Source organism: Lathyrus oleraceus, chromosome 5 (genome assembly GCF_024323335.1).
Source record: "Lathyrus oleraceus cultivar Zhongwan6 chromosome 5, CAAS_Psat_ZW6_1.0, whole genome shotgun sequence".
Lineage (NCBI taxonomy): Eukaryota > Viridiplantae > Streptophyta > Magnoliopsida > Fabales > Fabaceae > Lathyrus > Lathyrus oleraceus.
The window spans coordinates 614107740-614125730 of record NC_066583.1 but is presented as its reverse complement, the minus strand read 5'-3'; the positions used below and the strand labels follow the sequence as shown (position 1 = coordinate 614125730).

The 17991-nt window shown below is 35.1% G+C and overlaps 1 protein-coding gene across 1 annotated transcript; it reads right to left on the bottom strand.

Moving 5' to 3' along the window:
- Positions 1–8315: 8315 nt before the first annotated feature.
- Positions 8316–17115, bottom strand: LOC127082419 (uncharacterized). Its single transcript, XM_051022658.1, has 15 exons — positions 17014–17115; positions 16114–16336; positions 15861–15949; positions 11357–11649; positions 10946–11262; positions 10746–10862; positions 10327–10644; positions 9976–10233; positions 9812–9883; positions 9436–9731; positions 9161–9343; positions 8962–9072; positions 8806–8887; positions 8621–8716; positions 8316–8336 (listed from the first exon to the last, which is right to left on the bottom strand). Exons 7-15 carry the CDS (start codon positions 10468–10470, stop codon positions 8316–8318), a joined length of 1263 nt encoding a protein of 420 aa, XP_050878615.1. The 5' UTR covers positions 10471–10644; positions 10746–10862; positions 10946–11262; positions 11357–11649; positions 15861–15949; positions 16114–16336; positions 17014–17115.
- Positions 17116–17991: the final 876 nt, after the last annotated feature.

The following is a 17991-nucleotide window of genomic DNA, read 5'->3' as shown; positions in this document are numbered from 1 at the left end:
TTGTTTTTGCTCTTACTGGTGCATTCAATGGCCTCGATCATTTATCTCGACGGTGTCTTATCCCATCGAGGAGAGCTTTTCTTTCGCGACGATTGGCTCAACCTTCTAGACTTATCGTGGGGTAATATTTATGTCTCATGTAATCTTATTTTTTTCCTTCATCTTTGGAGTATCTTTCATGACTTCCTTTTTAATCAACTTTTTTATCGCATCCTTCAAATGAATGCACTCACCAGACTTGTGCTTATGGATCTTGTGAAATCTACAAAATTTAGGATTGTCAGTTTGTGCTGACTCTTTCATGGAATGAGGTTACTTCACTCGGGCCTATTTGAACTCGATGTTTTCACATTCCTATATAACTATTTCTCTTGAAGTGTTTAGGGGTGTGTTTTGTGAAAAATATAGCATGTAGTCCCTTGGGCCTATCTGTGTATCCGTCCACATGAATATTTTTTTGGCATTGCCTCATAGGTCAAACTTTTCTCGAGGTCTTATTTCTTTCAATATCTTTAGATAAAAACTTCTCCTTATATTTGATGTACAAGTGGGTTCGAATGAGAAGATCATTCATGCTCCATTTGTATTTGAAACCCAATTTCTCCTATAACATGTAGTCAAACCTCAATCATTCGAACTTCATATCATTGTTGGCTCATCCCACTTCAATATCCACCTTTGTAAATCTATTGATGTACTCTATGAGGGTCTCTTTCTTCTTCTTCTAGTATATTCCATTACAAGATTCTACGATATTAAACTGACGTCTTTGTGCAATAAACTATGATGTGAACTTATTGCAGAACTACCTCCAAGAATTCATAGAGTCGTTCTCCAAGGTCTTTAACCACGTCATAATAACTTCTTTGAGATTCAATACAAATAATATGTGTGATGTGTGAGAGTAGGAATGATGAGTGGCATTACTCATTTCCCATTCGAGAACTGTCTGAGGGAGACTTCTCAGGGAAGCAATCATCGAGCAAAGTGTGGATGCAATCACCACCTACATAATCACGAGGAGAAGAATTGCGGCCATTGTGATTATGATGATGTCTTTTTGATAACTCTGTCACACTTTTGTTGTTGCGATGCGACTTTAATTTGAGAAGCCCGCAGAACGGCTCCATAGTGGTTGTGTTCCAGCCCCTCTTGTTGAGTTGTAATTTGAGAAGGAATCTTATGTTGATTATGTTCTAAGCGAATGATCTTTTCATTAAGGAGGTTTAAATTTTGTTGTTTCATTAAGTTGAAGATGTTTGTCACAAGTTTGTTAGCACCATGCATTCCCATTGTTGCTTGGAGTTATTGGAGACTATGTGGGACATTTAAGACTGTATCGGTGGTGGAAGATAAGATTGTTATGAGAGATGAAATGGAAAATGTTGTTTAAGTGGTAGAGGCTGAAGAGATGACTCTCCGATCAATTGAGGAATTAAACTCTAACATGGTTCTATGACTAGTGAAATTATTGAGATCAAATCACCTTGGCGTTGAGGTGGTTCTTCTACCATAAGAGTAAGAACCATCACGACAATGTCTTAAAGCTTTTGAATCATCGATCAGATGTTAGACACATGAATTGCTTTAAGGTGAGTGATAGATCGAGTTGCCTGGGATTCTGCCATTGGAGATGTCAACATGGAACAATTTCAAATAGGTCAACAGTGATCAGAATCTTATAATAAAAACAATTAGGGTGCTTGGAACAGTTAACATAAGAAATTGTGGCGGCACAACGGAATAGATTAAGATAATGTGATGGTAATTCATGAGATTTTAAAAAAAAACAATTTCCACATATGACACCACTATTTCGTAGTGGGACAAAAAATAAGTAGTATGTTGATGGTGACCACCAAGAAAAGGTTTTCAATGCAATGGTAAGTATGTTGATGATTAGAGAGGGGGTACCTATAAGTTAGCACTTCAAAACTCAAGTCAGCAAATTGATATAAATGGAACTTGCAAGTGTATGAATAAATAATACCTCAGTGTGACGTAGAGTCACACTTATATAGGGGTGACAGTTAAAACTATCACGAGTGGATACACACAAGATGCGTGATGTCGTTGGATGAATATCAATAGTTGAGATGAAGGCAATGCCTACTCGAGTGCAGTATTTGAATATGAACATCCTAATGTTCACCAAGTGATTGGGCGCTTGTAATTGGATTGAACCTCTAGATTGACACAATCTTACAATCTCAAAAACACAAACTTTAAAATTAATATAAACTAATTTGATATACACATTGTATAAAAAAAATTAAATTAAATTCTTTAATTTTATATATAATTTAAAATTCTTTAAAATTAACTTGAACAAAATATTTTAAAAATTCTTATCATTTTTAATTTCTTTAGTTTTTCATACAAAAAATAAAATTTACTTAAATACATTTGAATTTACTCAAAAGTTACCTTACCTCAAAACATCCCATCATTCAAATATACTCTAAAACACTTACTCCTTCTCTCTAAGAAAAGGTTTAAGAAAAAAAGTTATTAACTTCAATTAAAAAGTTCTCAAGCTAAAAATCAATAAATAAAAAATGACTAAATTAAAAAAGAACATATTATTTTTGTATAATCTTATTATATGAATAAAAAGAACACTAAATTTAAAAAGGGATTAATTAGAAGAGAGGTGATGATATAGTGGAGCTGTCGATGAGATTACAATCTTCCTTAACTCATGCTTGTTCTTTCAGAATGTAAAAAACAAAGACAAATCAACTTTTTTTTGTCAAGGAGATTGTTTGTATTGCTTTCTTCAGACATGAAGATGAACCTAAATCATGAAGTTTTCGGCTGATAAAAAGGCCATAGACAAATTAAAAATGTTTATCTTTTTTGCAACATTCGAAAAAGGAGTCAGATTCCAATAAAATCTTTGCAGCGCCAGTAAGGAGCCTTTTTTATTTCATGGCCCATCGTCATTTCAATGTTTCAACGAAACGAAACTATCGGTTTCACAATTTCATTTCAATTTCAGTGCGGCTAAAATATATTGTGAATAATTTGATATAGTTCGACTGAGTCAATAGCTTGTGAATAATTTGATATAGTTCGAATGAGACAATAGCTTAATTCAAATGGATTATAAGATAGATAAATAAATAAATTATTTTTAAAAATTAAAATTTTATCAGAGTCATAAATTATATTTCGTCCAATGATCATTTAAAAAAATATATTTTAGTGCATATATATCTATTTATACGGACACAGATCCTCTCCTGTGATTTGTGATTGTACATGGAAATCTCAACCATAAAAATTAATATTAAAAATATAATAAAAAAAATATGTATTAAGTTTAAAGGGTGAGATTTAAATTGCACATAATTCAGTTGAAATTCCCGAGAATATAATCTATTCCCCTGTTTATATTATGATAGGATATGACATCTCTAAAAATTCTTTTACCATGGAAAGAGAAAGACTTACGCTTATGAGCCACTTAATACGTAATAATTACCATAACTTTCTTATGAGTCATTTAAAAAGGCAATTCTTAACTACTACTATAAAATATAACTTTTCAATTTTTCTTTTTTCGATGAGAATTTGAATCGAACTATAATCTCATAAGGGATAGTTTGATATTTCGACAGAAGTTGTGCATGTTGTAGTCAAGGTTTGTTTAAATATGTTGTTGAAATATGTTAATTTGTATTTTAAGTTAGTATGTTGAATTGGGTCTTGTGTTAAGCTCAATTGTTTAAGTTAACTTAGTAGTCTATAAATAGACTAGTTCTCTTAGGTTGTTGGGAGATGTTAGTTGTTAGTATTCACTTGTAATCTTTAACTCTTATTGAGAAAATGAATAGTAAAAAAGTTTTAACCAATTCCTCTTCTTCCTATTTCTCTCTTTTGTAAAATCTAATAAGGTTTCTTGTGTTTATTCAAGAAACTCAATCTCTATCTCAACTTTGTTATGTTATTGACGACATCGTTTCTCAACAAAATTGAGCGGTTAACGTGGAGGGGAAGATGTCGTCAACAAAGTATGAGATTGAGAAATTCACCAGTGTGAATGATTTTGGTTTGTTGCGTTTGAATATGTGAGTCCTTCTTGTTCAACAGAGTTTGTTAGAAGCGTTGAAAGGAGTGAATAAGATGGATGTTGTCCTATCGGAGTAGGAGAAGATAATGATGGTCGAAAAAGCCCACAACGCCATTGTATTGAACCTTGGTGATAAGGTTCTCGGACAGGTTTCAAAGGAGAAAAATGTAGCTGGTGTGTGGACAAAAATTGAAGGTTTGTACATGACCAAATTATTGGTCAATCGCCTCTACCTAAAGCAAGCTTTGCATTCATTCAAGATGAGTGAAGATAAAGCCTTGGCTGAGCAGCTCAATGTGTTCAATAAGTTGATTCTTGATCTTGAAAGTATTGAGGTCAAGATTGATGATGAAGATCAAGCGCTATGTTGTTGTGTTCTTTACCTAAGTTTCATGCTCACTTAAAAAAACCTCTTATATGAAAGAGATTTGTTGACCTTTGAATATGTTCAATTTGCCTTGTACTTTAAATACTTGAACAAACAAAAGGAGAAAAAGCCTTCGATAGTTGGTGAAGGTTTGTCCGTTAAGGAGAAATTCTTGAAGAAACATGATAGGTTTAAGAAGAAGAAGGGTAAAGTTCCACATAATTCTTATGATGGTAATGCTCCTGCTATTAAGTGTTATCATAGTAAGAATGAGGGTTATACACAAAAAGTATGTCTTTATCGATTTAATAGTCATGATGGAAAGGATAATGGTAATGCAACCATTGTGCAAGATGGTTATGAATCATCTGATGTCCTAGTGGTTTTATGAAGCGACTCTAGTAAGGAATGGATTATGGATTCAAGTTATACTTGGCACATGACTCCAAACAAGGATGTGTTTGAGGAATTGTGTGATCAATATGATGGATCAGTGTTGCTGGGAAACAACAAAGCATGCAAAATTACAGGTATTGGATCTATGAGAGTCAAGCTCCATGATGAGTCAATAAGGCTATTGACTGATGTCAAGTATTTACCTAATCATAAGAGAAATTTGATTTCTCTTGGTGAATTCGACAAGAAAGGATATCTTTTCAAAGGAGAGCAAAGTATCCTAAGGGTAATGAAGGGGTTGAAGGAAGTCTTAAGCGGCGTAAAGAAACAAGGATTGTATACCCTTGAGGTTGAGGTTGAAAGTGGTTCAGCAGATGTGGCATCCATAAAACTTATGTCAAAGATTGAGCTATGTCACAAGAGACTTGACCATGTGTTAGCTGAGATTTTTAACAAGGGAAAATTCCTCAACGAACATGTTAAAGGTAGGGACATGTTGATTATTTGATGACGTGTACAAGGTTCTTAAGTCTTAAGTAAAAATAAATTGAGACTTAGTATCTATTGGGAATATTGTGGAAACATCTCGACAAAAATGATTCTCGACAACACCAACTGTGTGCAAGAGGCGGTTATTTGGGCGCACATATGTCACGTTCAAATATGGATAACTACTTTGAAGTTTCATTCTGAAGGAAACATGGAAGAAATGTGAGGGGAAGGGGCATACAGGCTTCTATGTGGCGAAAGTTGAAGATTTAAACATTAAAGGAAGTTATTTCTCGCTAGTTTATATAGGATTTTCATTTATATAATTCGGTGTGTTCATTTTACTACAGAATCTCACTTACACTCGAAGTATCAGCATTAAGAGAAAAAAGTCTTCATTGAGAGAATGTATGAACCATGAAACACCAATCTTTACTTTAATGCAAAAGTTTTTTCAATTCAGTTTATTTTTCTATTACTTTCATCCATACATTATTTTAGTACTTTCATTTTACTCTTGTTATATAACATTATTCCATTATCTTTGTCGAGATCGCACACTTACATTTCAATACAATTGTTTCGACCTAGTCGAAATCGTGTCTTGCTCCCAAAGAAAACCACAAATTAAGAATATTAGCCCAATGTCCTAGGATTTACTAGTCGATCCTATAATATTTAATTAAGAGACTAGTGGTTGTTTATGAAATTCCAACGTAAACATTATGTCAGTGAAAGAGGCCTAGTAGAATTACCGAATTAAAATCGGTTGTGCTATGACAAGGTCGGAAAACTAGAGTTTTGTGAACCTTTTATGTATTAGGTAAATCATGTAGAATGGATTTTAGCAAAGGTAAATAAAGAACACATAGATCCCTTAATTACATTCATGTTGATCTTTGGGGACCTGTAAGGAATCCTTCACACTCAGGTGCAAATTATTTCCTATCCATAGTTGATGATTATTACAAAAATTTATGGGTATTCACTCAGAAAGCTAATGATGAAACTTTTGAAAATTTCAAGTGTTGGAAGACCCTGGTCAAAAACCAAACTATCAGGAAGGTCAAGAGGTTGAAGACCGACAATGGTCTTGAACTTTACAATGAGGCTTTCGACAACTATTATGATATGTCTGGTATTGCAAGGCACGGAACTACTGCAGGGCCTCCATAACAAAATGGTTTAGATGAAAGGTTTAATCAAACCATTTTGGAAAGAGTGAGATGCATGTTAGATAGTACGGGATTGAAGAAGGTGTTTTAGGCTGAGGCAGTCATGATTGCGACTTACTTGATAAATAGGTGTCACTCACCAAATTTGGGGATGAAAACACCTGAAGAAGTCTGGTTGAAACATCCACCTAATCTCGACAAACTTATAGGCTTTGGGGATGAAAACACCTGAAGAAGTCTAGTCGAAACATCCATCTAATCTCGATAGACTTATAGGCTTTGGTTGTCTAGCCTATGCCCACATTAGGCAAGACAAGGTCAAACCTAAAGCTCTAAAATGTATGTTCCTTGGATACCTTGAAGGAGTCAAAGCTTATAGGTTGTGGTTCTTAGAGCCAGGTCATATGAGGTGTATCACAGGTCGATATGTAGTTTTCAATGAAGCTAAGATAGCTTTCAAGAAAACTGATGACGTTGGTCGAAGTACCAAGATTTATGAAGAAGAGCTGGAATAGAAAAAGATTCATGTTGAGGCGGAGTATGTTAATTCTGAATTGCATAACCCATATAAAGTTAAAGAAGAAGCAGAATTGTTGTTAAAGATGAGGAGACTGATAATGAATTCCTGCTAGAAAGAGACAGGTCGAGAATAGTCATCAAGCCACCTCAGAGACTTGGTTATGCATATCTCATAGCATATGCCTTAATCTCTGTAAGTGAGGTTCTGGATGAAGAACCTAGAGACTATAAGGAAGTTATGAGGAGTCGAGATAATATTGAATGGTTGAAAGCCATGGATGATGAGATTAAATCACTTCACGATAACAACACTTGGGAGCTAATTGAGAAACCTGCAGGAGCCAGGTTAGTCAGCTGTAGGTGGATTTTCATAGTTAAGGAAGGAATCAAATGAGTGGTGTCAAAGCGTTTTAAGGCAAGGTTGCACTACGCCAAAAAAGACCTATGAGAGCGCTTTTTTTGGCCTTTAAAAGCGCTTAAAAGCGCTGCCGTAGGTGGCGCTGCTATAGGTTTTAGCAGCGCTTTTTGTTTACTAAAAAGCGCTGCTAAAGGTTGTCAATAGAGAGCGCTTTTTAGTAAAAAGCGCTGCTAAAGGTGGTATATAGACAACCTTTAAGAGCGCTTTTTACTAAAAAGCGCTCTCTATTGACAACCTTTAGCAGCGCTTTTGAGTAAAAAGCGCTCTTAAAGGTTGTCTATATACCACCTATAGCAGCGCTTTTTACTAAAAAGCGCTCTCTATTGACAACCTATAGCAACGCTTTTTACTAAAAAGCGCTCTCTATTGACAACCTATAGCAACGCTTTTTACTAAAAAGCGCTCTCTATTGACAACCTTTAGCAGCGCTTTTTAGTAAAAAGCGCTCTCTATTGACAACCTTTAGCAGCGCTTTTTACTAAAAAGCGCTGTCTTTTCCTCTAGTAAAATAACAAAACGCTGCCTTCAGTTTAAGCCTACCATTTCAACCTGTAATATTTTTTGGGAATAATCCCATAAACCTGTAAATCAAGCCTCTCTAATTCAAGCATTTGGAGTCATAATTCAAGCATTTGTAATTTTTTAAACCAACACAAGCAAACCAACACAAGAATGAACACATTTGGAGTCATAATTCAAGCAAACCAACACAAGGATAGATAGGCACTGAACACATTTGGAGTCATAATTCAAGCATTTGTAATTTTTTAAAGCAAACCAACACAAGAATGAACACATTAATCTATCCATGAAATTAAAGATATCACTAAAATTATAAAGAACTATACACAAGTCAAAACTAATATGTTATACGGCCTATTTGGAGTCATAACTAATCTGTTAAAAATATAAAGAACTATACACTTGCCAACCAGAAGCCATTCTTCATCAAAGTATTCATGTTATTTTGAAACCATTATATACTAATTAATCTTTTCTCAATAAAATATTGACACAATTCCTCCTTGATTTGTTCCAACTGCAGTCTCGTGTAATGAGCACACTTGTATTCATCAAAGTACTACATAACAAAACATAATATGCATGATTTAGTTAAAAGTAATAAATAATATGAAATATTCGATAAATATTAAAACAAATCCTAAGTTATAAATCCATACCGTGATTGGAATCTCTATTTGATTCATATTAATGATTTCCCTCATAAACCTCATTACAAAGTATCCGCAATCGATACCGTTGCGCTGTAGAGGACACTACATAGAAAAATAAATAAGAATGTATAGTTATCTTTTCTTATCAAGTAGCATCACTATTATAAGCAAAATTGTGAAAATTAAAGTACCTGCACTTTTATCCACGTAATGTTGCTGGATTTAGTACGTGGTACTCGAGCTTGTCTTTGAGATCGGAACACTTTTATTGATCTAACAAAATAAAAACATATATTTAGAACAATCTCACATAAATATACACGAATATTTAGAACAGTCTCACTTACGTATCAACTAATTGCTTCATATCCGGATAATTTGTCCATTCACCATCTATCGAATTCAGAAAATATACCACTTCTTTTAAAGGATCAATAGCAAGCAACAACCAGTGACACCTATAAATTAAAACAAAAGTTTATATGGAAATTTTTTACGTAAAAGAAACAATTAAAGATTAGAATAAACTTAGAATTAAAATCTAACCCTGAATTATACGGCCAAAGATACAAGTTGTTTGTACTGCTGGCCATGAATCTCTTGACTAAGTACTCTCTACATGAATCCGGTTCCCTACAAATTAATGCTTTGTTGACCAGGGAGGAAGACACGAAACGGAATCTGTTTGACAATTGATCATTCCCGCGCATGAAATTGTCATACAAGAACCTTCAATAAAAACATAATAAACATTAGACTATTTTTATTGAAATGTGTAAATAAATTGTTCAAGTAATTAAATAATATATAGATCGGATTACCGGATGTATGTGTGTATAACACCGACGCCTAATTCTTGATGCCGAAAAATATGTTCCAGATCTTCTTTTCCGATTGTTTCAGTGCATGAATAACCAAAGATATCTTCCTCCATATCCAGTAAGCGAATAGCACCAGCCGTTGCCATATCTGATGAGTCAACAAGTGTTTCAAGAGATATCTGGTATCGAGGCACAAAAGCACCTTTTTTTGGCAAAGAAGTCACTGGAAGATCCCTTTTGTTTTTCTGTCGACTACCAATTTTCTGGCTCAGTTGTTGTGACCCTTGAGCAAATACCTATAAATCATATAACATAGGTAAATTATAAAATCATGCATTTTTTGATTCGGATCATATAATTAACACTTTCAATATACCTCTTTTTGTGATGCAACAGACTCGTTGTGCCGCAAAATCCCTTTATCCTTAGATGCGGGTTTTGTAGGCGTCTAAAATTACCATGTAAAAAAAATTAACTTAACGGTTCAGAATTGACATTTGAATACTAAAAGATTCATAGTGGTTTTTGAATTCAACATACCTCATCATCAATGAAAATGAGATCCAAGGGCCATGCAACAAATGATCCTATTGCATCTCGCAGCAATGTTGTCTCTGAAACAATGTCAGGTATCGGTAGCAACGCATCCTTATCTAATACAACATCAACCGATACTTTAAGGTGTCCATCCGGGAGCGGTCTATGGTGAAGTAAATCTCCCGAAGTGTTGTGCACTTTTCCCTTGCCAACTAGGCGATAAGTCGGTGACGATAAGTATAGCTGACAAGATGAAATGCCCTAAACCAATAATAAATATGTTACTTTTAATGTGTATATATTTCAATTAACATAAATGTGCTATTTTAATTTCAAAATAACATATATAATTACCTCGGGAAATTTATTTTGACAATTGATACTGGCTTTCTCACTAGTTTCTTTCAACTGTGAACTGCACTTTTCCATACACCTATATCTCTCATTATCCTTTTGCAATTGAAGAACTTGCGCTTGTAATGCCTGCAACGTCTCCATCACTTCTTGATTGCTAGGATTTCTTCTCCTTGGATTCTTATACAAGGAAGTTGGAGTACAACCATGCCCTTTACCCCTCACCCGACCGGGATACTCAGGAACATTTAGTGCTCTACTAAGTACGCTCCTGTTCTCCTGGTCCTCAGCTGTGCTTATCGATTGAGATAGGGTCTCCTGAAATTCATTTACATATCGGAAATTATTAGTGGAGATAAAAAAATTAATTATATATTATTAAACTTTTGATTTAATTAAAGACACAATGTTCTACTTACACATTCATCATAAATATGTTGAACGTCATCCCTAACAGTTCCATCCTTTCCCACACGAGCTTCTTTCCACAAAACATGTGGCGGAAGTGATGTTGCGTCACTTTTCGTCTCGTCTAACTACGCATTGACACAAATAATAAGATAATCAATTATAACACATTGAGACAATTAATAAGATCGTAGCATTTTTGTATACTTACAATTTTTTCCTCTAAGCGTGCATATCCCAAACGCCCTTTTTTGTATGCATACGTGGGATTTGACGCTCTCTCGCGATTTGTGGCACTCACTTTCTTGAAATTTTCGTCTCTTCTTTGGGCTACAAAAGCAACCCATTCTTCTTCTGTAATGAAGATCGCATACTTCACTGGATATTCCGGATCATATTCAACAAAAAAATTTCTTTGTCCTTAAGATACTTGTTTGTTAAAAACGTTCTCCACCCTCTGTGTCTTTTTCCGGCCAATTGAAGTATATACTTTTTTCGGATAGTTGTATCTTCAATGTTAAAAGACCTCTACGAAAAAATATTGGAATAGAGTGTGTTAGTATAAGTAATTTAAACACATTATCGTCAATATAAAGAAAATATAAACAATCATATATTGTACCAGTATCTCAGTCCAAATCTTATCTTTAGCGCTACCCAACTCTTTATTACTCCATCTTGTAGCAGTGATTGGAATGTGCATACGAACAAGTGTACCAATGTAGCTTGCCAACTTTGCAGCATTAGACCCAATTAGTTGGTTATCAGCATTCCAATTTACATTATATGTTACTGCTTTATCTCTATCACGAATGATACTCTTCATAATAGTGATGCCTCGTGTAATTTCTTTTTCTGAAGTATCATCAGGAGCATTTGCATCTTGTGAGTTTTCTTGATCACTAGCCATTTAACCTGTAATAAAGAAAAAATATAAAAATGAAATGAAAAATATAAAAATCCATATATATATTGAATAATATAAAATGACATAGGCTATAATTAAATTTTCTTGAATGACATAGGCTATAATTATACTATTACCTTTTTCAGTAACGTCTCTTTCTTTTCTTGGTAGGAATATGTTCTACTTTTCTTTTAACAACGCGGACGGTTGGATTGATCCAAATACCCTCATTATGATCATTTCTAATACATGATTCATTCTTATTTTGATCATTTATGGTAAAAGATTCAATCTCAACATCAATATCACCTTGATCTCCAATTCTTTCATCAATTACTTTGTTAGATAAAAGCACTATAGACCATTTCGTACTTGTCGGATCAGTGACATAGAATACTTGTTTAGCTTGAGAGGCTAGAATGAAAGGCTCATCTGTGTAACCCACCCTATTAAGATCAACTTGCAAAAATCCTGACTTATCCACTCGTATGCCATTATTATTTTCAACCCACTTGCAACCAAATATAGGAATCTGAAACTTCTCATAATCAAACACCAAAATGCGCTCGATAACCCCAAAATATGACAGATTTGCAAATTTCGGGTTTAAGTCCTTCACACTTGATATGTGCATTGCTTCAGCTACCAAGGTGACACCACTATTTTGCATAGTACTTTTATCATCTTGTTCTTTGGTATAAAATGTGTATCCATTAATTGCGTATGCGCTATAAGAAAACACAACCAAACTTGGACCATATGCTAAACATCTCAACCTTTCTGTTATTGAAGCGGGATCTGAACGATACTTTGAATAAATATGTTCCTTAAACCATGGTATGAAACTTCGATTGTGCTCTCGTACTATCCAATTCTCATTTCTATTCGGATTTAAACCTCGAAGAACACCCTTGTGCATTTCAACATACGGCTCAACCTCAATCTCATTGTGCAGAACATACAAATGCACTTGATCTCGTTCGACCCTTGATACTGTCACAACTTTATTTCCAATTAGCTGTTTACCTTCTTTTTTTTCAACAATATGAGATTTGGGGAGTCCAATTGATTGAACATTTGACAAATATTCTGTACAAAACTCAACCGCTTCTTCAACAATGTATCGTTCGGCAATACAACCCTCTGGTCGACTTCGGTTTTTCACATACCCTTTTAATATTTTCATATAACGTTCAGCAGGGTACATCCATCTCATATAAGCTGGTCCGCACAATTGTGTCTCTTTCACAAGATGAACGACTAGATGGACCATTATGTCAAAAAACGAGGGAGGAAAATACATTTCAAGATCACACAAAGTAACAACTATTTCTTTTTGCAATGTTGGTAAGATCGCAGGATCGATCATCTTACTGCAAATTGACTTGAAGAAAAAACACAATTTAGTTATTGCGCTTCTTACTTTTTCTGGCAGAATAGAACGTATACTTATCGGTAGAAAATGTTCCATTATAACATGGCAATCATGCGTCTTTAAACTCTTTAACTTGAGGTCTTTCATAGACACAAGTCTTCTAATATCTGATGAGTAGCCTTCTGGAACTTTAACTTCACTTAGGAACTTACACAATATTTTTTTCTCCTTTCTAGATAGAGTGTAAACAGCAGGTGGTAGATATGTTCGTTTTCCTTTCTTCACGGGTCCCAATTCAGTTCTCATTCCCATGTTTACCATGTCCTTCCTTACATTAAGGCCATCCTTAGACTTTCCTTGTATATTGAGTAACGTACCAATAACACTGTCAAATACATTTTTTTCAATATGCATAACATCGAGGAAATGTCTTACATACAAAGACTTCCAATATGGCAGTTCAAAAAAAATTGACCTTTTCTTCCACCCACTCTTGACAAGTGTATGTGCAAAAGGCTTGCCAAACTTAGTACTTACGTCCTTCACCTTTTCAAAAATTTGATCACCTGTCAACATTGTTGGAGCTCTACCTTCTTCTGTATTTCCATTGAATGCTTTTCTCCACCCACGGTAGTGATGATTAGAATTTAAGAATCTACGATGACCGAGAAAGACATTCTTATGACAAAGGTCCAATCGCATCGTATCGGTTCCGTCTTCACAAACAGGACACGCTTTTTCACCTTTAATGCTGTACCCTGATAGATTTCCGTATGCTGGAAAATCATTAATTGTTCCAAACAACATCGCCCTCAAGTTGAAACTTTCTTTCCTATACCCATCATAAACCTCCACACCGTTCTCCCACAAAAACTTTAAATCTTCGATTAAGGGTGTCAAGTATACGTCTATGTCATTCCCTGGTTGTTTAGGCCCAGAAATTAACATAGATAACATCATGTACTTACGCTTCATACATAGCCATGGAGGTAGGTTATAAATCATAAGAATCACAGGCCATGTGCTATGCGAGATACTTTGAATACCATGTGGGTTCATTCCATCAGTAGACAATGCCAAGCGAAGGTTTCTTGCTTCTTTTCCAAATTCAGGATAATCATTATCAATTTTCATCCACTGGGGTGAATCTGCCGGATGTCGAAACTTTCCATCAATAATTCTTTCATCTGCATGCCAAGTCAAGTGTCTTGAATCGGTTTCACTACGATACATGCGTCTAAATCTCGGAATTATAGGAAAATACCATAAGACTTTTGCTGGAGACAACTTTTTCTTATATCGAGGGGCACCACATTTAGGACACTCATTTAACGATGCATACTCGTTTCGAAACAAAACGCAATCGTTTGAACAGGCATGTATCTTATCATAGCTCATGCCAATAGAGCACAACATCTTTTTGGCCTCATACGTTCGATTGGGAAGAACATTATCCTCTGGTAGTATATCTTTCATAAGAGCTAATAACTCTGTGAAACTTTTATCCGACCATCCATTGCCCGCCTTTAAGTTGTACAACTTTAATAACGCAGACAATCTTGTGAATTTTGTACAACCATTATACAACGGTTTCTCTGCATCGCTTACCAACCTCTCGAACATTTTGGGACAGTCCTTAAGATCTTCTTCAAGCGCTTCTGCAATCTCTTCGACTCGATCATAATCATATGTATCTGTGCAATCGTCGTTTGAAGCATAGGTCGTATTATACCCCGATTCAACATTCTCGTTACTTTTCTCACCATGCAAATTCCAACATGTATAACTTCTATCAATTCCATACCGTAGTAAATGCGATGCCAACTGAACCGCGTCAACCTGACTCCCATAACAGCAACTCAAGCAAGGACATGTCATTCGATTGGGGTCTTTGGCGTGCGCAATAGCAAACTTAACAAATTTCGATACCCCATTCTCGTACTCTTTCGACAATCGATTGGAATACATCCATGTCTTATCCATGGTTTTAACGCAAAGTAATTAGGGTACAAAACGGTATAACGCGTTTCTGTCAAAACCCAAAGTATACACGGAATGAATACGGAGCAAGAAAACACAACATATTCACGCAATTTCAGACAAATTCATCACAGTGTACCAGTAATTTGAGGAAGAAATTTACCTCAGATTTACCGAACAGCAACGTCGAGAAGGTCAAACTCACGGAAACACAGGGAATGAGCGCTGTACATATAAAACAACATCAAGGATAAGTCATAACGTATAAAACAATTCAAGAAACTTATATGATGCACATGAACAATTCAAGAACCAAGTAATCGATCATTCAAGAAATTCAATTCACAAGTAAGAACCAAGAAATTCAAGAACCAAGAAATTCAATTCACATTATCAATTTTATTAAATTATCAACTCGATGGGGATATAAGGTTAGTGTGTCAATGGACGAACCGGTATATCAATAGTTAAACTACGTGGACTAATATTAATAAAAGGAGTGCTAACAATACCAACTCTAACACTCTTTTATTGGGTGAAACTCGTCTAAGTCCCACTATTTTGAGTCTTTTGTCTGTCTCCTTTCCAAGAACTCAAGAGCTTGTTGCGACCAAAACACAGTTCCAAATATCATAACTGCTTCCTAATGCATAACTAGAGCTAAATAATATAAAACTGTCTAATTAGCTCAGACCAATCACTTTGAACCTCTAGGCCACCACTCATGATCTTTACTAGTAAGAGGTCATATAGATTTAAGACGGAATACATCCCACACAGGCAGTTTAATTGGAACAGTACCACATATAACTGGTTGTACATAGTTACTGGTTGTAAACAGAACTATACTAAGTGCACAAGTACCTGAGTTTGTCGCTTTGAGATTAAAAAATATAGGACAGAACCGGACAGCTACAACAGCTTTGCTTGCGCAGGGAATCTGTATAGCAGGCCTGCATATCAAGGTCAAATAATAAAGCAACATACATAACTAACATATTTTGGTAACTTGATTCATTAGCTTAACATGAATAATTGAACATAATGATTCATTCTAGATACTAAATGATTAAACACATGCTTTGGGTTTGTATAATATCTAAGCTGAAAGACATACCGAGAAAGATCTTTTCTAGAAAATATGTAAGCTGCATTAACAGATTCAGACGCAGTACCGATTTTGTAAGAACCTGAAATGGGCAAAGACGTGAAGTTTTCAATTAGACGCAAACCATGTAATAAAAGCTAAGCAAGAATTTATCTATAAAGGAAGAAAACAACATATATGGTTCCCTCAGATCCTCAAGACCTCCTATTTGCTCACCACGATACTCAACAACCTGCAGACAAGCACATGAAAAATGTACATATAGTCCATCAGGGTTCATTTTACACTACAGTGACCATCTTAAAAATTCACATAATATTAAAACATCATTTTACAACATTAAATAGGATTGCCAAAATATGACTGTAGCAGACAAAGTTATGCCAAAATATGAATGTACATTTTGAAGTTTAACTGTTCATTCAAACCAACATGTAATAGGATTGCCAAAATATGAGACATTGCTCTAAGTTCTTGAAACCATATCACATATATCACTGTAGCAGACAAAGTTATTCCATTTGAGTATCCAACATTTAACATCAAAATCACTTTCTGAAATTTCAGTAATAGTTAGAATATGAGGATACAATGGTGCAAACATATCAGTTCATTCCTTCCTACTTTCTCAGCAAATTTAAACAAATGTTGAAAAGGCACTGATTCTATTAGAACTCCCAACATTATTTCTAAGTCAATGGCGATGCAAGTTACAGAATATCATTTATATCAGAACAAGATGAAACTTTCGGTAAGTTACAGAATATTAAGCAAACATAGTCACAAACTCTAATAATCGATACTGACAAATAAATAACCCATAATGTAGCAATGCAAGTCCATTCAAACCAAAATCGACCACCTATTCTTTGACTTCTAGGGCAAAACAGAAAGACACGAAAACCTAACCTTAAAACGCAATGAGATTTCCAGGTATTGAATCCTTCTCTTTCGAATGCAGTCTCTTTCAAATTTGCAGTGTTTATCGTTGAGATTTCCAGGTACTCTGTGGAATTTTTTCCAGGGCAGCGAGAGCTTCGAACGAGAGAGAGTGAAAGAGGGATTTCTGAAAGTCAGGGATTTTGTAATATTAGATTTATTATAATTTTTATAAATGACCTATGAGAGCGCTTTTACCATGAAAGCGCTTTCATAGATGTGAGACTGAGACCTATAAGAGCGCTTTTACCTTAAAAGCGCTTTCATAAGTCTGAAACCCATGAGACCTATAAGAGCGTTTTTACCTCAAAAGCGCTTTCATAAGTGTGAAACCCATGAGACCTATAAGAGCGCTTTTACCTTAAAAGCGCTTTCATAAGTGTGTGAGACTGAGACCTATAAGAGCGCTTTTACCTTAAAAGCGCTTTCATAAGTGTGAAACCCATGAGACCTATAAGAGCGCTTTTACCTTAAAAGCGCTTTCATAAGTGTGAAACTCATAGATGTGAGACTGAGACCTATAAGAGCGCTTTTACCTTAAAAGCGCTTTCATAAGTGTGAAACCCATGAGACCTATAAGAGCGCTTTTACCTTAAAAGCGCTTTCATAAGTGTGAAACTCATAGATGTGAGACTGAGACCTATAAGAGCGCTTTTACCTTAAAAGCGCTTTCATAAGTGGAGACCTATAAGAGCGCTTTTACCTTAAAAGCGCTTTCTTTACATAGGCGAATTTTTTTTCAAGCTATTACAGCGCTTTTTTTAAAAAGCGCTTTCTTTTTGGTGCTGCCAAAAGCACTTTTTGGCGTAGTGTTGGTTACTTGGGGGTTCACTCAGAATGAAGATATCGACTTTAATGATTTGTTCTCACCTGTTGTAAATCATAGATCCATTAGAGTGTTGTTAGACATGGTGGCGAAGTTCGACCTAGAACTTGAACAGATGGATG